The 22,261-nt window shown below is 32.7% G+C and overlaps 1 protein-coding gene across 13 annotated transcripts in view; it reads left to right on the forward strand.

Moving 5' to 3' along the window:
* Positions 1–22,261, forward strand: part of Nf1 (neurofibromin 1) — a 384,838-nt gene that overhangs the window by 201,651 nt on the left and 160,926 nt on the right. For 10 of the 13 annotated variants that reach the window (XM_069826894.1, XM_069826901.1, XM_069826976.1 and 7 more), the window contains 6 exons: positions 4,344–4,477; positions 8,402–8,576; positions 8,783–9,022; positions 9,457–9,648; positions 11,936–12,073; positions 14,587–14,725. In XM_069826894.1, the coding sequence (XP_069682995.1) occupies positions 4,344–4,477; positions 8,402–8,576; positions 8,783–9,022; positions 9,457–9,648; positions 11,936–12,073; positions 14,587–14,725 (1,018 nt within the window). The remainder of the gene's footprint in view (positions 1–4,343; positions 4,478–8,401; positions 8,577–8,782; positions 9,023–9,456; positions 9,649–11,935; positions 12,074–14,586; positions 14,726–22,261) is intronic. The other 3 variants (XM_069826918.1, XM_069826954.1, XM_069826927.1) reach the window with 2 other exon arrangements.

Raw genomic sequence — 22,261 nt, forward strand, 5'->3', positions numbered from 1 at the left:
TTATTAGTAGTTATTTCAATAAATAGATTTAAATTATTGTTTGTATATATGTATAAAACTTCTGGTGTATATTTATTATCAGATTATTGTTTTTTAAATTCAATTGTAGTCAATGGTGTGGCAAACGTATTTGTTCAAAACGTTTTGATTGTGCAAACCATTAAAATTAAGTTGCAGTGTATCATGATATGCTCCAATATAGGCCTATTTTCCATTCACTGTAGGCCTACTGTACCGCCACTTATGCAGTGAGTGACAGACATTTGAACTCCCTCTATATTCCTCGATAAATTAAGCGTGACAAAAATGCAAAGCCTGCTTATCACCCATCTATCTCTATTGATTTGGAAGTAAATTTATCTTCACCTGTACATTGTCAAATGACTACCTGAATCTCTATTCTTTTCTCTATAATTTCGATTGGAATTGTATAACTTTTATATTTAATTTGAGTTTAGAAACAGAAATATATCCTTCACTTTGGAAAGAAGCATTCATTATTTCTGTTTTTAAGAATGGTAATAAAAATATTGCTAGTAATTATAGACCCATTTCTATTTTAAACAATTTCTTAAAAATTTTCGAAGAGATTATTCATAAACACATTTCTATTTATGTTAAAAATAAAATCAATTCACACCAACATGGATATACTAAAGGAAAATCTACCACTACAAATTTATTATACTATCTTGATTTTGTATTGTCAGTAGTTGAAACTCAAGGTCAATGTGAACCAAATTATTTTGACCTTAGCAAAGCATTTTGTCAATGTTCCTGCAATAACGCCTATGTGCAAAATATAAAATTTTTCAGTAGAAAGAAAAAACACATTTATTCATTATACAGCAGTGGTACATATGAGATTGTGAATTCTTACATTTTCGAAAGAAAGAAATGTAATTGCATATAGGAGATTTTATTATTTACTGTATCACTATTTAAGTTATTTAATAGAGCAAAAATCTGAAAAACGATAAATATGTCACATAGAAGTTACTGCAGGAACGATGATGATTTGATGTGGTTCCTCATAAAATATTATTAAATAAATTGAATAATTTTGGTCTCTCCACTAACTACGTAAAGTGTTTTGAAATTATTTAACAGATAGAAAATCTTGTGTTCGACAAGGTAATTCTCTCTCGGTTTCATATAATAGTTTATGTGGAGTTCCCCAAGGATCTGCATTGGGGCCTCTTCTATTTTTATTGTTTGTTGATTATTTAAGTAAAATAATAAGTTCTAGCTGCCTATTATTTGCAGATGACCTTAAAATCTTTCGAAAAATTAATAGCTTGGCTGATCGTCAAAATTTTCAAAATGATATTAATTCAATTGCACTATGGTCTGACGAAAATGGAATGAAAATTAATGAATCCAAAACTTCTATAATTTTCTTTTCACCTAAAACTACTCCCTTAAAAATAATTATTCTCTTAATAATGTCCTGATTATTAGGAAAGATTGTATTAGAGATCTTGGTGTCCTACTTGATTCAAAATTGTATTTTCATGATCATGTTCAATATATTTATAACCATTCAATAAGAATGCTTGGTCTAATTAGGTCTATAACTTATTCTTTTTCTACTCCTGTGTCTCTATTAATTTTATACTATACATTGGTTAGATCTAAACTTGAATATGCATCTGTTGTCTGGAATTCCACAACTTCCACTGATTCTGTTAAATTGGAAAATATTCAAAGAAAATTTATCTCCTTATGTACTCTTCGATTTTTACCCAATTCCTGTGTTTATAATTATGAGAGTAACTGCAAATATTTTAATTGTTGTAGTCTATATGCCAGATGTCAAGATCTCGATTATTTATTTATTTTTTTTTGTAAGGTCTTAAAAGGTGAAATTGATTGTAAATCCTTCTTAAATAGTATCAGTCTTCGAATTCCTACAAAAGGATTAAGATTTCAAAAAAAGTTTATACTAGAAATTCGGAACAACTGGATAATATGCACGGTAGAGCAATGTCGGTAGTCAACATTACTCGCTGGCCACTAGTCACTGGGTCATACCGAACTGTGTCAAACAAAAGACAATCAAAATGGTGGTAGTGAAATTCGCGACTATATTCTTAACTAAATCACTCCATTAGTCAAGTACAAGATTTATGTAGTACAACAGCGGTGTTTTGAATCCATTAAAAGAAAATGCAGATGATGTAAGATCTTAAAGTAGGTTATCACAACGAAATGAAGAGGAAAAAAGTGTGTTTCATGGAATATCATTCAAATGACGGAAAGTAAATTTCTGGTTAATATTCGCCAAAACGTTAAGTACGTAATTATGACCGCGTTGCTGTTTTATTTGTGGCCTAGAGAAAATTACCTAGCCTTTTACGAAAAAGAAATTTTAGGGGCCATGAAAATATTCACTGCTTTCATTATATTATTGTTTATTAATATTACGAAACAAAAACTGTCATAAAGGCCATGACCGACTAGAAACATTGATACCAAAGAGATAAACCAATTCGGCTGTGATGAAACAAAAGAAAATGCGACAGATATTTTACTTCGAGATAAAATGGACACTTTACAAGACATAGTGAAACGTTTCCAGAAGGAAATGACAGAAAGGTAGAATTCTTGCCTGTCTGAGCATGCGCGGACTTGGTTAATAAAAACCTCAACTAACAAAACATAACCTTTGTATATGCAAGGTGTGTAACCGGAGCAAGAATGGATTTCTTCATTTGATCTGCAATATACACGCGAAAATAAATTCAAGTAAGGATCATGCTCCCACTGCATGAGAGGTCCGCGCATGCGCTACAGCAAAACTGTTTCTGTCCCGAGTCTCTTATCTAAGCCACATAATCTACTCGCAATATTTACGCAAATACACCTTGTCGCTAACAGTGGTGCTATCTCTCAGTAATGTTCAGAACGAAGGAGCTAGAAAAAAAAACAAATTTCTCCTGCTAACGACGCCACACACCAACGTCATATTCTTATGTTGGCGACATTGTATATTTAGTTAAATTTGGTGGTAAACATAACGGCATGGTTCAAAGGTACCGTGCTAATTCTCCAGTATAGCGAGAAATTCAAAATCTCTTTCTCAGTTCTGCAGATGCATAAAGATTACCAATTTGCTTGGAAATAATTTAGATCCATTTAATGTATAGCATTTACTTTAGTGATATTGTATGTCACTTTGTTCTCATTAATCTGTTATGTATTTTGTTAGTATTGTATTTATTTACTCTCATTATCATTGTTTATTTTCCATTGTTTTTTATACTGGTATTCATTTTAATATTTTGTCTTGTATTATTGCATTGTTTTTTACTGTGTTGAACTTTAATTGGCCTCTGGCTGTTGTACAGCACATAAATATTAATAATAAATAATAATAATAATATTATTATTATTATTATTATTATTATTATTATTATTATTATTATTATTATTAAACTGTTTATTATGAATCTGTTTTGTATTTTTATAATTTGACTACAAACAGAATTCTAATTATTGTTAAGACATTTTGTCTTATTTTTTATGTATTTTTTAAGTAAAGTAAATTATTTCCATTATGAATATACAAAGTGTTTGCTTACATAATGTAGGTCGACTATGTGGCACGTTACTGGCACGAAGGCCATGCAACGTGCAGCAAACCAGCTTCTGTACGCTGGGCAGTCCAGTTCAGTATCTCTGTAGGAGTGGTTGTGTTGACGTTTGATTGCATGTTTTTCTTCTGATTGTGTTAGTGAAATATTTATATTTAGATTTAGGAATAGCCTTTTGCTGCTGTTGCTATGTGGAACAGTAACATTGGGAAATTTTCTTGCAAATCGTCTTTTTACCTTTCTACAATCACTCTTTTTCAGATATGTCTCTCCATGAAATTCCTTTGCTCTAATGTATATTTCTCTGGTGCCATTTGAGCAAGCTAATTCAATAACACAATCAGAAGAATAACATGCAATCTAATGTTAACACAACCACTCCTACAGAGAGACTGAACTGGACTGGCGAGCATGTGGGAGACGGTTTGCCACATGTTGCATGGCCTCCATGCTGGTCGCTTGCCACCCAGTTGATCTATGTAATGTAAGCGAATGCTCTGTATAATAGTTCTAACACTTCTTGCGGAATAGTTGACTGTCATTCATCAAGGAATGTGCTGTTCTCTGAGTACTATAGAAAATTATTGTAAAATGGAAAATTTTACAGTACCTACTTCAGATTTAATGTTACGTTCTTTAAACATTTAACTTGTATATAAAAACTTATTAACATTTGATAATATGGCATACATATCTGACACAAACCATTATATTCTTGATAACTATACCATACAAATATCTTTTTAGGTTCCCTCCACAATTGCGAAGTATGTGCCATTGCCTGTACCAGGTATTAAGTAAAAGATTTCCTCAGTTTCCTCAGAATAACATTGGGGCAGTTGGTACTGTCATATTTCTTCGATTCATCAACCCAGCTATAGGTATGTATCTACACACTTCACATTATTTTTATAACGTTTTCATAGAATGTAAATGACAGTAGAATTTGTGGAACTCCTTCCTGATTCCATTGTCAGGAAAGATAGATACCAGAAAAGCATGCATCACTTCAAGAATGACAAGTTCTCAAATTGTATTTGTGTTAATATGGCAGTCATTTTAATTACAACAATGTGTTAGGTTCTTTTGTTTTCCAATGACATGAAGCTTGTGATTTTTGCTCAGTTTTCGTTCATGCATGTCAATGTGAAATGGTCAGATCCCATCTTTTTAAACATATTGGTAACTGGTCCGTCGTTGTCTAAATGTATTATTCAGTGAAGCACATTCACTATATTGAAAGAATTTTTGTTGCTTCTTTCAACATCTACATGGAAATAATAAAATTGAATGTCAAAAGAATGGTGCATGGCAACTGTTTACAAATCTCTTTCTATTCTCCAAATCACAAACATCCTATCATATCACGAACATTGAATAGCTTCTGCAGTTCGAGGTATTACTAAAGAAGACAAATAGGCAGCAAAATCTTTAGAAAGTTATCGAATTCTTGCGTATTTTAGGACGAGATTATTTTTATTGAAACCAATTTTATTCTCTACAAAAACCTATTCCATTAAATATGGACTAATTTTTCACAAGTAAATTTGCTTGTTATACAAATCTGAAAAGCTGTATTCCACAGAAGCTTCTTGTACATTGTATTGTATTGCTCCATTTTTACTTTCCTTGACGGAGAAGTGTCTTGCAGCCTGAGGCTTAGTGTGCTTACCACTCCTGTTTTGTGAATAATAAATACTCCATAGGCCTACTTACTAGCAAGATTCAAATCACTACAAAATCCAACAAATGAAAACGAAGCAATTTTAAGAGATAAATAGAAGTTGGAAAGAAAAATTATGACAAAATAAAAGAGAACATATTGAAGAAATAATTAATGAAGTTGAATCAGATAGAAAAACAGACTCAACGGAATTCTTCCAAAGTATCACATTGTTAAAACACGGACACATCACAAATAGGTTCGGAAATTTCATAGAAGATACACAAGGAACATTAATAACAGACGAAAAAGGAGTGGCAAATAAATGAAGAGATTATTTTAATTATCTGTTACACACAGTGTCTAGTGATTGTCCACATAATCTTTATATGGAAATTATCACAGCTGAACCATTTGTTAATGCGTCTGATTTAAAAGAGATTAAAGAGAGTATATTAAAATTGAAGAATTACAAATCTACTGGACAAGATGGGATAAATCCTGAAATCTGAAAAACAGGAGAACCAGTTCTAATTAAACACATACACAATTTAATATGTAACATTTGGTAGAATGTAGAAATACCAAATGATTGGTAGGAAGTACTAATTTGTCCTGTTTATGAGAAGGGGGATGTCAAGAAATGTACAAATTACTGTGTCATATATTTTCAAATACCTCTGAGGTTCTGGCTGATTTGTACATCTATTATCAGGCAGTACATCTCACCTGACAATATGTGTCAGAGCAAGAACAATTGCTTGTATACATCTGAAGTCTTATTAGTGTAATATATAGCTAGTCAGCGATGTATGCAATGAAGGGGGAAAGGAACTGGCCACCCTACTCCATTATCTCCTGGCCTAGTTGCCTTATGAGTGATGTCTTGTTGGTGTCACTTGCAGGGTTTAGATCTGTCTTCAGACAGTTGAAACAGAGCTTTTGGGCTAAAGATGCTGTGGTCTACTGGTGCAGATGTTACCAGACGTTTCGTCTACTACTGCGGCAGACATCTTCAGTGGTTAGGTATCCTCGGTCGAAGTCTTCTGCTCAGACAATTGACTAAACAACAACATCTTTTCAATATGACTGACAAGATTTTAACAAACATCATATTCATCAGGTTATTAATGATATCTTCTACCACAGTGTGACTTTAAAAGAACTATATCTACTATGACAATATTTTTATTTTAAGACTATTGACTGAGAAAAAGTATGAATTTGCAGTGATCTTCATTGAATTTAGCAAAGCATTTGACAGTATAAAATGTAGAGAATACCTATGAAATTGTATGAAAGAGTTTGCAATGCCATTGAAATTAATTAATTTGGTCAAAATGTGTATAAATCTAAATATGCAGTCAAAGTCAGAAATACTAAACACTTCAAACATAGGAGCACAATTCAAAGAAAATTTAGTATTTTGGCATATGCTGATGAAGTTACGACGGTATGTTGATAGGAACATCTGAATTTGAAATAAAAAATCTTACTTTACAGTTTTTAAATTCGTTAAAAGGCATTAGTTTGCATTGAATCGTGAGAAAATAAAATATTTTAAAATAGCCCATTCAGATATACTTCAAGATTAATTAAAAATCAGTATAATTTTGAAAAAAATCAACACCTGGGAAAATTAATAACAACAGATAATGTAACTGGTGAAATTAACAACAGACTACAATTTGCAAACAGGGCTTATTATTCTTCATTGAACATACTGAAGAGTAAACACAGATACAAGACCAAGATCCTTCTTATTCTTACCTATGCATCTGAGACTTCGACTTTAACAACATGTGAAGAAACTAAATTGGAAATATTTGAAAAGAAGGTGTTGAGGAAAATATTTGAAAGGAAGGTGTTGAGAAAAATATTTGGACCACTTCAAGATAAATGTCAGCTGAGAATGAAGAATCAGGAAAAAATGAAGAAATTTACAATTTATATACGCATCTAGATGTAATTGCAAAAATAAATGCAAGACAGTTTAAATGAATAGGTCATGTGATGAAAACTTCAATAGAAAGGAAAATTGGGAAAGTCACAGAAGAAAAATACTACCGAGAAAATTGTGTATGAGATATTTAGACTATAATAGGGAAAAAATTTATGATACAAGCAATAGGCATAATTGATTGGAAAATGTTTGTTTGGATAGAATAATCTGGCACAATATTATTTGTTCACCAGCAGAAAGCCTTCATGACTTGTAAAGGTAATAAGAATGAATGAATAAATGGTGATGATGATAAATACCGGGAAAAGCTTATTTTGATTTGTTTGGAATATGACAAACAAATGAGTTACTAATACTTACTTACTTACAAATGGCTTTTAAGGAACCCGAAGGTTCATTGCCGCCCTCACATAAGCCCGCCAGCGGTCCCTATCCTGTGCAAGATTAATCTAGTCTCTATCATCATACCCCACTTCCCTCAAATCCATTTTAATATTATCCTCCCATCTACGTCTCGGCTTCCCTAAAGGTCTTTTTCCCTCCGGTCTCCCAACTAACACTCTATATGCATTTCTGGATTCGCCCATACGTGCTACATGCCCTGCCCATCTCAAACGTCTGGATTTAATGTTCCTAATTATGTCAGGTGAACAATACAATGCGTGCAGTTCTGTGTTGTGTAACTTTCTCCATTCTCCTGTAACTTCATCCCGCTTAGCCCCAAATATTTTCCTAAGCACCTTATTCTCAAACACCCTTAACCTATGTTCCTCTCTCAGAGTGAGAGTCCAAGTTTCACAGCCATACAGAAGACCCGGTAATATAACTGTTTTATAAATTCTAACTTTCAGATTTTTGGACAGCAGACTAGATGAAAAGAGCTTCTCAACCGAAATGAGTCACTAATAATTAAATTAAACGCATGTAACTTGTGTGCTAATAATAATAATAATAATAATAATAATAATAATAATAATAATAATAATAATAATAATAATAATATGAAAGGACTTTTCTATTTTTATGGGATAGAAATAAAACAATTCCATACTTTGCAAGAAGATTTATTTATAACTCATACCATAATCATAAAGTATTACTCCGTACTTTTATAGAATATGCATAAAATCAGATCAGTTATTAATTTCAGTCATTTGTGTCACATGTTTTGTTTTTCAGTGTCACCACAGGAGATGGGTATTGTGAATAAACAAGTGCCACCAGCTGTCAAGCGAGGCTTGATGCTCATGTCAAAAATCTTGCAGAACATTGCAAACCATGTTGAATTTAGCAAAGAACAACATATGTTACCTTTCAATGACTTTTTACGTGCACATTTCGAGATTGGTAGAAGGTGAGATTTGATTAAGTATTGTCTGTAACGAGCATTAATCAAGTAGGCCTAGTTCTCTTGTTTCATCTTGATGAGGTGAAAATATTAAGAAAGACTTTCGAAATATAGATACAAATAAATTGCTTCATATGTTATAAGATTTCAATTTTTAATAGTACAGTAAAACTTTTCTAATACACTATTTTATATCTTTCATGCATATTTAGATTCTTCATCCAGATAGCTTCAGATTGTGAAACTGTAGATCAAGCTTCGCATTCCATGTCATTCATAAGTGATGCCAATATTTTAGCCCTGCATCGATTACTATGGAATCATCAAGAGAGAATTGGTGATTATTTATCTAGTAGCCGTGACCACAAAGCTGTCGGACGCAGACCTTTCGATAAGATGGCAACATTACTTGCATATCTGGGACCTCCTGAACACAAACCTGTTGATTCACAGTAAGTATTAATATCTATTTATTTGTAAAAAATTATTTAATTTCAATGAATTAATATAATCATAATACTACTGAGTTTATCATGGATAGTTACCGGTAGCTGATTTAATATTGTTGTGAAAACTGTCACTTCTTCTATAGATGTATAATAATTCATAGAGTGAAAATTCGTTGAGATATTATGTATTATCAAACAGATTATGTTTTTTTTTAATATGTAGAAACTTTAAATTCTATTAATATTTTGTTTTATGTTATTGAGAAACCCAAAAACTCTTAATATTAACACCAAAAATGTGTCCTCCATCTGTATGCCATTGCTGATATGTGGCTTAATTGTTTTGACAACCTTTGAATTATAACTCACTTGTATTTGTAATAGTGTAATAAAGAGTTCAAATTCTCTTTTCTTGACCTTCTGATAATGGCATGCAGTTTGCTGTTCTCATCCTATGCCAGGTGGAGTTCTATAGATATGTCGAGTACAAATTTTGAAGAAATAATGGTGAAACATAACATGCACGAGAAGGAGGAATTCAAGTCAATCAAATCTCTAAACATTTTCTACCAAGCTGGTACCAGCAAAGCTGGTTTTCCTGTCTTCTACTACATAGCTCGTCGATACAAGTGAGTTTGTTACACTATATATAGGCATGGTACGATAAAATATTTGGAATGTATATTGCACTTTGAGTGTAATTAAGTAGCTTACAATTGCACACCATTTAATTAGAAAAAAAAATTGTTATTTTTGCCATATGCTTTTAGAGATCTTACAGTAATCAAAGCAGTAATACAAAATATAGGTATCCTTATTCTGAAAATATTTTATTTCAGAATATTGTAACAGAATACTTATAATTTTGAGAAAATTTTTAATTTTGTATTATAGTTTATGATTTTGCAGTGTAATAATAGTTTTAAAAATCTTATACATGCCTTTGGAAGCAGAACTGTTATTAGTGTCATTGCATTGAATTTTTCCAAAATATTTTTCTTCATAATTTGCATATTTGAATTATATTATAGCAGTTAATTTCTTAAAATTCAATATTATATGTATGAAACCATTTTAATCTTACTTTTACTCCTGTTAATACATAGGACATATTATTTATTTATTGAGTTTTGTTGAATTAGTGTATAAAATGCTAAGATGAATTTATGTGTTACATCTAGTTTCGCACCTTTCAAATTCCTTCTGATCTCACACTTTCATTATGTAAACTCCTCATACAAGTCAAAATAATTATCTTATTAAATGGTTTAGGTAAAATGTGGAAGTATTCTCTGTTAAGTGTTCTTAGTCAATATGTTTTAGTATATATTGAGTGCGAATTGCTCATGTCCTGTGTAAATATTATATTCAGTTTTCTTTATATTGACAAGTTTTCCTTTTTATAGCTTAATTGTGATATCACAGTAGACTCTTGATGTCAGTACTATACATAACATTATTTAAAAAGTACACATGGTGTAAATACTACAAATACAGTCCTATGCAAATTAATCAGAACAGAACAACAACACAACATTTTACATGCTTTCATGCATTTATTCATCAATATTATTTACATTTATCCTTTCTTAATAGTTAATATGTCCTCCTTTCTGCTTTACAAGTTCCATTACACGATTTGGCAATGACTTCACAAGCTTGGAATACCAGTACACATTTTTAAGTTAATCTTCATGAAACCACATCCGAATTAAAGATGCTATCATCAGTTGTTTAGTGGAACAGTCAAAGTGTGCAAGTCTTTTTTAGCAAGTAGCCCATGGGATTAATGTCAGGAGAGTTCCCTGGCCATTCAAGCACACCAACATTGTTATCACTGAAGAATTTCTTCTCTTTCTTTGAAATGTGGCAAGGAACTAAAACTTGCTGAAAAATTCCGCCACCATCTGGATATTTTTTCTGCAGTTCACGAACAGTTGTCTCCAATACTCTGATGTATACTGGTCACTTTTCATCATGCCTTTATCAAGAATTAAAGGTCCTGGTCCTTCATAGGTAAAACATCCCCAAAACATATTCTTCACAGGGTATTTTACAGTCTGCTGCAAATGTGCTGAAGTTGTAGGTTCATTATTTGCTCGGTGCACATACTGAACTCTCTGTCCTTGAACTTCGAAGTGGCTCTCATCAGAGAAAATAATTTTTTTCCAGTCTTGTATTGTCCAATTCTTATGAGCACGTGCCCACAAGAGACATTTCTTGTGTAAGAACTTGTTTCTTCACAGGTTTTTGGGCTTTCCTTCCAGCTGCTAAAAGTCGACAAAGAACATTTGATGTGTGTAGATTCACTCCACTTTTCCCCAATTCACAAGCTAAGTCCACAGAAGTGTACCTGGGGTTTACTTTGCTTTTTGTAAGGAGAAAACAGTGATCATTTGGTGTAGTTTTCCTTTTCCTGCTACAGTTCCCCTTTTTCTTTGGTGTAATGGAGTCAGTCTGTTTGTGCTGCCGAATAATTCTATGTACACAAAATTTTATAGCTATCCCTCTTTCCGTCATAGAAGTATTTTGTTCTAATAACAGAACCCCACTTTGCTGGAAGTCTTACCCATTGAAGAACGAAATTTACAAATCTCACAAGAGAATTATAAAACTAGACCACATACAAATAAATACACTATTGAACTGAAACAACTGTCACACATAACAATTATATTTGAATCAACAAGCAACAATGGACAGAGTGTGTAGAATTTTACTATAAGCACATTTCTGGAAATTATTTGGGAAAATGAAGAGAAAATTACCTTATTCCGATTAATTTGCATGGGACTGTAATGTACATTTCTTAAACATAATTTATATACTCTTACTTCAAAGAAAACAGTAAATTAACAACCACATACTATCAAGAGTTTAACTGTGTTTCTTTACTTCTATAGTAGGGCAATGTAGTTTTTCCTGTGACAGAATTGGAGAAACGAATGGAGATCTGTTGATTTACCACGTGATTCTAACCCTCAAACCATTCTGCCACTCACCATTTGAACTTGTTGTGGATTTTACACATACATGCTCGGACAATCGGTTCCGGTAAGTACATTTATATGTCACAAATTTAATATTTCTCGCATTAGTATTAATCTGTGAAATAACATAATCTATGTAGAAATTAGCGACAAATTATGTTTGATACCATTAATTTTATTTTGTATGTATTTTAAATGTATCTAACAAGAAAGCTATTATAATGCAGATTGAAACTAGCCTGTAATTTTATTCATATACGGGTCTTATAATTGGAGGTCAAAAAATAATGGAAAAAACAATATTGTAATTGAAACTCAGACCAGGTTATAGAGGTGAAGAGTAGACTGCAGTTTGGTCCAAATATCTTTTTACCCCTCTGCAAAACAGCTTAGGGATTGATATAAGTAAATGAAATTACATGGTACTGAAGTAACATTAAATTGCCAACGTTATTTACACATTACTTTAGACTCTACCCATCCAGAAGGTCAGTATGGCCTCCACAATTTTCATGACAACAGTGATTCGTTTCTATGTCCTGTGTGAGATTTTCCAAAGATTAGGCCTATTAATTTGTTTAAAAGTCAAATTGAGGTTAATATTTCAGATAAGTTGAAACTCTATATGTAATAAAGAATTGTTTTATAATTTCAGTCAACAACTTATCAATTAATACAGAAAACAGTTTTCTGTTTCGCATCACAAGGTTATATATCCACAAATATTTTCGATTTTTAAAAATTGTCTTCTGATGGAGAGACATAAATTGACCAATTGAACATAGGTGAAATGCATCTGAGTCTCTTGATGTTATGAAATAAGTTTCAATCGTAAAATTGTATGTGTGTGTTGATAATTAAAATTTCAAAGCCATTAGTGATGCCGTGTTCAGACGAAGGTTACAGTAATTATTAGTGTTCTGTAAGTTTATTAATCAGTCACTGGAATCGACGAGGTGTGTGTGACATCTGAAATTAACCAAAAGGTGATTTTACGAAACAATAAGAGCAAGAGTTGTGCTTTTTTTTTTTTTATTAATACTTACGATGTTAAGAGGAAGACGCAGAGTCAGATGTTGAGGCCATCTCATCAAAACGTTACAAAACTTATGACAGTCACGATCAGTCACAGTCACAGTTGGTCATACATAGTAGTTTTATTCCAGCTCTTGCATTATAGGAAGTGTAATAGCCACATGGTATTCACAAAAAATGTTAATGAATGAATTTAGTTTTATATTATAAATCAATAAACAATTATTATTTACTCCAATGTTAAAATATATGAACTGGTTTTGTTTCATAAACTCCAGTTTTAAACTGCTGAACAAAAATGTGTCCCGAAAACTTCTTTTGGGACACTAGGATACACTCAGCATATAATTTGAATTAATGTATTTCCTGTTATGACCTCCCCTTGTCAATATTGACTGAGAGAATGTGACCTGATACCTGATCATTTTTTATATTGCTCTTTACAAAAGTAAATGTAAGAAAGGTGAGATCCAGTATAAATTGTAGCAAGGGAAATATATTTTTGAGCATCACAGGTCTTTTTCTTTCAAACATTCCACACTTTGAACATAATATTCACTATGATAAGATTGTGTTAATAAGAAGAGGTAGATTGGACTTTTTCCGTTGCTGTTAATGAATAAAGAATTCACAGTGTTTCGAAGATTGGCTCTATCTTCATCTTCAGATGAAAAGAGAGAAGTGAGAAGGTTATCTACTTGTTGGAGTTAGTTATTACATACAGCTAACTGAAGAATAATCAAGCTGCTGCTGCTACTGATGATGATAATTATGGCGGCGGTGATGGTGGTAGCAGTGGAGGTGATTGTAGTGTTGAAGGAGAAACTTTGCTGTGACGAAAGTGATGGAACTAAGATGAGAATTTGGAAGAAAATATTTCTAAAGAGAATATTTATGCCCGTGAAGGGGACATATTCCAGAGTAGATATATCAGGTATTTGAGAAACTAGAAATAAAGGAATTAATGCAAGAGAATAGGATAGCTAGGACATATAGATCAAAAGAACATAATCACTGTAGAAATAGTCCAGATAACATGAAGATTGAACAACAACAATTAGACAATTTGATAGCACAGAAAAAAATCAGAGAGGGTAGAGTAAGTGGGTTAAAGATTAGGACAGCAAATAGACTGAAGGATCAATTAAACGTTCTCGAGTTAGTTCAAGCTTGTGCCTGTGGTCTGAAAATACTGGAATACTGCATATAAAGGAACACTCTTCTGTATTAGTATCTTGTATCTTGCAATAACTGAAATATAAACTTTATTTATAATTTTAAATAATATTTGAATGTGACATTCTTAAGTGATATTAATACTTTATTATACAATTGTAAAGTATTACTATACTGTGGAATATCTCAAAACAGATGTTCGATAAAGTTGTGATTAAATATGAAAATATACACAGAAGCTGAATTGTGTAATTTAAAGACATTTGTGAACTCATAGATTTTTCAATGAAAAATGTTGAACTTCATAAACACTTTATGTAACAGACGTGATCTGTTTTTAGTTACGTTTTTCATTACCATGATCAGGACGGAGTTTTTACAGAAGTGGTTCTACGTACTGCCTGAAGTAGCTTATGAGAACATCCATGCAGCATACATTTACAACTGCAACAGCTGGGTTCGAGAATATACCAAGTTCCATGACCGGATACTAGCACCACTTAAGGTATAGAAAATTAAATTTTTAGTTTAGTGCAGAATGCTCCAGAGTGAACTGTACATATGCTTACATTTTAAATATTCTTATTACAGAGAATTTCTCGACTGGGAAAATCAGGGAACATGGCTATCAGCTAAAGGTTTCTGTCAGGTGGAAGCATTGTCCAAGCATTCAAATATTCCATTAGGCTTCTGACAAGTAAGCTGCAGTAACTTCCTGAAATCACCTTCCATTACGTGAACTAATAGTGATAGTGTGATAAGTTTCTCAGTCGACAAATTCCCTGTATAATAGCTTATTACTGGTATGGTAAATGATCAGTAAGGTTGTTTTTTTTTAAGGTAATAAGTATGTAATCTCTTTTTCAGGCAGTTAATCAAGATCATAAAGTGAGATCAATGAATGCTACCTTTAGCCTAGGGGAAAGATAAAATTCTGATGAACATATCAGGTTGTATATAGGTGTCTAAACACTTTCGTCTGTAGTCCAACAGAACATTGTCCTGACATTGTCATTTACCCTCTTCAGGTTTATTGAGATAAACGTTTTTGACTATTCCTTATCCTCTAATTGAAGTCCTTTTAAATTGTTTTCTTAATTGGCAATCCACTTTCAAGTGTAATTGATATAAAACTATGTTATTGTATTTTATTGGCATCAGGCTTACGATTTTGAATCATTGGCCTTTCCTCGTGCCAGTATAAAACTGTCAGCTCTATCTGACTTCTTAGTGCAAAGATTATTGTTCATATAATACGTAGGAAAGCCATTACTGTACCGTATGCGAATGGTCTGGCTTGCATTTGGGTTACATTCAGGGAAAAGTTTTCTGTTGTAAATGTCATGGTTGTAGGAATTGTTTTCCCACATTATATTTCTATTTACTTACTATCCTGCATGGGTTAAAAATTATTGTTCTTTACTTGCATGTTATATGTAAATGCGTAAATAAATATATATATATATATATATATATATATATATATATATATACAGGGCTTTCATTTCAAAACATCCCAGTCTGAATAACTAATTATTTAAATTGAATTCAATTTAAACAAAAACACGCAATTTTGATGTTGAGGGGGAAGTCTGAAACCAGGCTTAATTGCATTATAGATTTCACGCCCCACCCCCCAGCCACCTTCACTTTGAAATTTCACATGACACCCCTATATTTTTATACTTAAACTAGTGGCTTGTGCAGCAAATGCTGCAAATTAAGTTCATTAGAAGTTAAAATAAAAAATTTTTCAGATTTATTTTCCAGATATTTTGAAAGTTATATGCTTCCATAATAATGAAGATGTAACATTCAAAGCTACATAATAACTCAATGAAGTGTAACCCTGTCAAAATATCTCCTTTAAAAAGCTTCCCTCTGAAAGTTTTATGCCAATTACTTCTATAACACATCCATCTCCAGTTCTTTGAATTCCAATGAAAAAACGCAAGTAACAATATCAGGACTATCAGCGGATTTTTCATGTGGGAGTAAAGCAGTAGCTATTTCAGGTCATTGCGATTTGCAGGTGAGAGTTAAGAAAATGTCAAGTTTGCCGTGCTTTCGAACAATGGCCATAAGCTCGTAATGAATTGTTAATGGTGGAAGATTAGACACGTAAGTTATTATTTATGTATTATCCCATATGTTTCCAGCAGCAAAAGCTGTTGTGAGGAATCTATTGCTGAGATGTGGAACATGAGGTGAATGCTATATCAGACTTGTAGAATGTTATATGCGCCATAAATAAATTTGTTCATCGTAAATCATTAGCAGTTTGAGTGTTTAATTCGTTGCTGGTTGTGGAAATAAACTAACTTATCATGGCAGAAAGAAATGAAATGGCCTGCTATACAACAAAATGATATGCTTGGCAGTGATCGTAGATCTGATCGATTAAACTAAAAGATTGTGAAATTAATTTTAATGTAGTTTAAAGATGGCTAAAATAGCATGACTCAATTACTAATGCTTCTTCCATTATACTGCACTACTACCTAGGAAAATTAGAGAATCACACATATAAATATCTACACCATACCGTCATTATTTATTATATGAAAAAGACCCACACCACTTGATTAATAACTACAAAAATACTTATTTTTAACAACAATGTTGTTATCTTAAGTTTAGTAGTTTTCAGTAACATACTGTATACAATATAGCCATCACTCAGTAAATTGTAGAAATGAAGATCTAATTTAAGATAGACCTATTCTCTATGTCTACTTACATAACCCCAAGAAGTTTCAATTTCATATCATTAATAAAGTATTAATGTGTGTAATAGTGAAAAATACATCATGGCATTAACTACAATAATATTTCACTTTGAATTGTAATAATGTCATCAAACCTTCTTAAGTTTTGTAGTTTTTAATATCCGATACACAGCTGTACTCAAAAAATTAGGTACACACCAGAGAATCAGATCTGTAAATTCTTTTTAGTAAATCTTGAAGTTCTATAAAGACGTTCTGAAAAAATTACACAAATGCAGATCGAGATATTGGTATTATGATGTCAGAGAATAAGCAGGTCATGGCCTTCGTCTAATGTTTATTTTAGTGTGTGTTTTGTTTTATTCTGAAATGGCATTAGTTCTCAAAACTGGCGAAAGATGGATTTTGGAAAATAGGAAAATTATGTAGGAAAACTAACGCATCACTGAAAGTTACTATTTTTCTGAAAATCCTTGGATGCCAAGCTTCAAAATGACTGGTCATTCATTAAAATCCATTCAACCGTTTTATATATATATATATGTGTGTGTGTGTGTGAAAGAGCATTCAATTGTTTATACAACCCATTCATTTTATTTCACATTTTTTGTCTGGTAACCTGATAAGAAACAGTTTATTTTGCACTAAATCAAAATGTGCTCCATTGTTGGTTAAACAGTAATACAGTCTATTTTGGAACTCCTCGCGAACGTTTTGGTGTGTTTCCTTACCAGAGTAGTGCAGGCTAGCTCACAGCTCAGCACTGCGAATCCTAATGCATCAGCAGCCCAGCCCACCCAAGAACAACACTCCTTGATGCAGCTGCTTCCTAGCCCATTGCACTGGGCTTCCAAGCCCAAGCCTGCCGCACTGCTCAGCACTACCAGTTGATTGCATTCTACTGCTTTCCTGCTTGCACGCATTGGTTGTGCTTTTGCTTGGCGTGTGGTATGAGCATAGTTACTTGCATACCAGACACATTACAAAATTAAATTATTTTCCACTGCTGTCGAACACAGGTTTAAAAACTGTTCCTATGGTACTTCTTTAATTTCCATCCGACTCTGTTGTTTTAAACTCTCTAGCAGCAATTTTTTTCATTTACTACTTTTTCTCTAGAAAGACTGTATTTTAGCATGTATGCTTTCAAGGGTGGTGTCTGTGATGAAGTTTTCCGGGCTCCTATTACACTATCATAGTTCTTTGACAAAGATGTTTTATAAAATATATATTATAAAATATATGGCAGTGTAATGGGTTTTCTTTTATAAACGTTTCTTTCATAAAAGATCTTTTATAAAATGTAAGTTCATCTTATTATCTTTGATAAAAGATTTCCATACCTTGAAACAAATATGGCGGAATGCAAATATAACTGGACTATTGCTACCACGAAAATTCTGATATCGGAGTATGAAGGAAATGAAATGTTGTAAATAAATAATTTTTGTAATGTAATATTAATATTATATAATAATAATAATAATAATAATAATAATAATAATAATAATAATAATAATAATAATAATAATAATAATATTTTATAATAATTTGTAGCCTGTAACTTTTCAAGTCCTTGCATTGTAGCTCTTTCAATAATTTCTGATGTATACCTCTCTTATCACGTCTTGCAACCCATGGTTTGACCGTGATCACATATTTGTATTGTGATCAGGGGTTTAACCAACAGGGGTTTCTTTTTCAGTAACATGCATATTGTAATAATTGAACTAATTGTAGCTGTTCTTCATTCATGGTGTTATAAATATAACGCGTAAATATTAGTATAAACAAATCATAAACTTAACGCGTAAATATTAATATCAACAAATCCTCGGAACACGTGTTCACTGTTGTGGAACAGTAATTGTTCGGAGAGCTTTTGTTCCTAATTTTAGTATGTAGTGTAATATACCCCAAATCCTATCCTATATCAAAGATCTTTGATAAAATATTTTATCATATTCTTTGTCAAAGAACTTTGATAATGTAATAATAGCCTCACAGAGACTGAATTTTCTTTGTGATTATTTGGACTCATCTTGAAAAACCGAAATCAAAAACTAAAACGAAAACATTTGAAACAGTAGCTGGTCATTGATCGAACAGCACACACAAGCACAAGCCAGCACAAAATAAATTCATAAGTAACTGAGAGAAGTGGAAACTTTGGCCCATGCCTTAATACAAGCCCACCGTGCAAAACCGTTCTGCAAGCAGTTCACTCCAACCCTTGCGGTGATGCTGAGTGACGTCACGAGCTAGTTCCATGCGACACTGCAGAGCCCAGTGCTGTGCAGTGCAGAAGCAGCCCATGGGCTGGGCTGTTATGCAGGTCTCTGTTCCTTGCTAATCCGATTACATTCTTGGATTATTCTATTTTTCAGTTCTTGAATATTCTCAGGTGGAGGAGTATAACAACCAGGGTGCAAATTAACTGGGGGGATGGGGGGGATTTCCCCCATTTTGGAAAATTATCCCCCCTCTTATAAATTCATATTATCCCTGCCAGGGAAACTTCTATCCCTCCTCATAAAATATAATTGTTTTAATACGAGTATACTTTATAAAATATAAAGTAAGCAAAGAAAATAATATTGATAAACAATGAAATACTCCTTTAAATAAAACTACGTGATCTTTATGTATTGAGATGTGCTGATAACGAATATGACATCCGTTTTGCTGTATCACCTAATCTTTTGCAAAACACCCTCATTTTATAGTTTTATGGTTTCTGGTCTGCCCATCCAGCTTAACGTTTGGTTCCAAACAAATGAATAAGAAGCTTTTACCGATCTGCATATTAATGAATGGCACTTAATATGTAGTGAAGGTAACATCTGGCAGTAGATTAATGTCCTATTTCTCTATTAAAATTGTTCTTTTGTGAATTGCCTTCTTAGTAATGTGCTAACTTTCTTTCTGAATGCTTTGCGAGTAGCTGTATTTTATGTTTGTGTATGTTCGTGAAATTGTGAATCTAAGTGTGTATTGTGAAATGAAGTGTAAGGTGTATTTTAACAAAACGATAACAGCTTTCATCATAATTGTTTTTTTAATTATAATATTGTAACTCAGTTATTGAGTTCGCCATGTCACGTAAATGTGTGAATAATCCAAACTTGTAACTTGTTTTGTTATGTTTTGGTGCATTTACTCCGAAGTCACAGAGAAATACTAGGCCTATCACTCCTATAGTGAAAAAAGCATATGAGTTGTATTTCGGAAGTAAAGTAGACGAGGGAAAGAGCTGGGCACAAGGTAAAATTTGTTGTAATTGTTCGCGAACTTTACGTGGTTGGCTTAATGGCGCTCATAAATCAATGCCCTTCCGAAACCCTGTAATATGGATGGAACAGAAAGATCATACTACGGATTGTTATTTCTGTTTAACTAATATAATGGGATATAGTTTTAAATCAAAACATTCTATAATTTATCCCAATATTCCTTCAGCCAAAAAACCTATGAGTCATGATTTAATACCAATTCCTAAGCCTTCTAAAGAATGGACAGTGGATAAAACAGAATTAAGCAGTCCTTCTCCAGACGAGGAACCTGGACCCTCATGTTCAAATACTGATCCAAATTTTTCAGAGCCAGAACTAAATATATCTCACTCTATTTCCCAATGTGAGCTAAACGATGTAATCTGAGACCTCAGTCTTTCTAAAGTTCAAGCGGAATTATTAAGTTCTCGTCTTCAGGGGTGGAATTTATTACAAGATGGTGTTAAGGTGTCATATCGGAAACACCACCAATCACTGACACATTTTTTTCCATTAGTATTGAGTTAACTTACTGCAGTGATGTACAAGGCCTTCTGCAAGAACTTGGAAGTAGTAACAAACAATCTAATGAGTGGAGACTATTTTTAGATTCATCTAAGATTAGTTTAAAAGCAGTATTGTTGCATAATGGGAATATCTACCCATCAGTACCCTTTGCCTATTCTTTCGGCATGAAGGAAACATACGAAAATATGGATGAAATATTAAAACTAATAAATTAAGCAAAATATGGTTGGCAGATATGTGGAGACCTCAAAATAATTGGTATACTTTTAGGCATGCAGTCTGAGTTTACAAAATTTTGTTGCTTTCTTTGCGAATGGGACAACCGAGCAAAGGATAAACATTACAACATTGAGGATTGGCCCATGCGAAAAAACTTTATTTCTGGAGAGAAGAGTGTTAAGAATCACCCTTTAGTTGAGAAAGACAAGATTCTGTTACCACCGTTGCATATAAAATTAGGGTTGATGAAAAATTTTGTCAAGGCTTTGGATAAACATGGTCAGGGTTTTGAGTACTTGAGAGAAAAATTTTCTAAACTCAGTGATAGTAAGTTAAAAGAAGGTATATTTATTGAGCCATAAATCCTTGAGATCATTCATGATGACAACTTTGTGGAATTGCTAACAAAAAAAGAGATGTGCATGGTTAGCTTTCAGATAAGTATACTCTAATTTTCTTGGAAATTTGAAAGCTGACATCTACGGGAACTTACTAGGAACTTGTTGAAGTCTTATCAGCATATGAGGTGCAAAATGTCCTTGAAAATTCACTTTTTACACTCGCATTTAGACTTTTTCCTTCCTAACATGAGCACAATTAGTGACAAATGCGGTGAGAGATTGCACCAGAATATTTCTGTCATGGAGAGAAGGTATGCAGGAAAATTGGTACAGAACTTGTTGTTGTTTTCTAATGCCAGGTGTTTGACAATAAAGTCATTTGACCTCTTGCACTCCAATATTTTTCAAAGATATTATCATGGTCAGCCAATGAAGCACAAATTTTGAGGTGTTCCGAATCCATTGCTTGGTATGAGTTGCACAATGGGCAGTTAGGGGACTGAGATATTCCAATTCTATGCAGGTGTTGACCAAACAGTCATGGCCTGTTCCCAATCTAAATGCAGCTACAGACGATTTTCGTGGTAAATCGGGAATTAACTGTGGATAATGATGCAGAGAGTTCCATTTTTTCTCTTGAGATTGTGTTATCAAATTTGTTACCAGACTATTGTTGGAACCTCAAGGAAGTCGTTTCTGATGGCAGTTACAAACGGAAGAGTTCAAGGAAAAAATGTTGAAAGTGTGTTCCCCCCCTCCTTTTTTTCTTTTTTATTTTCTTTTTCTTTTTTTTTTTTGCATGAAATTTCCTCCTAGATCAGTCCTATATATATTTTTTTTCATTTCATATTTATTCACTTCAATATTTAAAGAAAGAAAAATGATTTCAAATTTCAATGTGGTATTACAAAGGAATAAGAGAGAGAGAGAGAGAGAGAGAGAGGGAGGGAGG

The sequence above is a fragment of the Periplaneta americana genome, chromosome 1 (genome assembly GCF_040183065.1).
Source record: "Periplaneta americana isolate PAMFEO1 chromosome 1, P.americana_PAMFEO1_priV1, whole genome shotgun sequence".
Classification (NCBI taxonomy): domain Eukaryota; kingdom Metazoa; phylum Arthropoda; class Insecta; order Blattodea; family Blattidae; genus Periplaneta; species Periplaneta americana.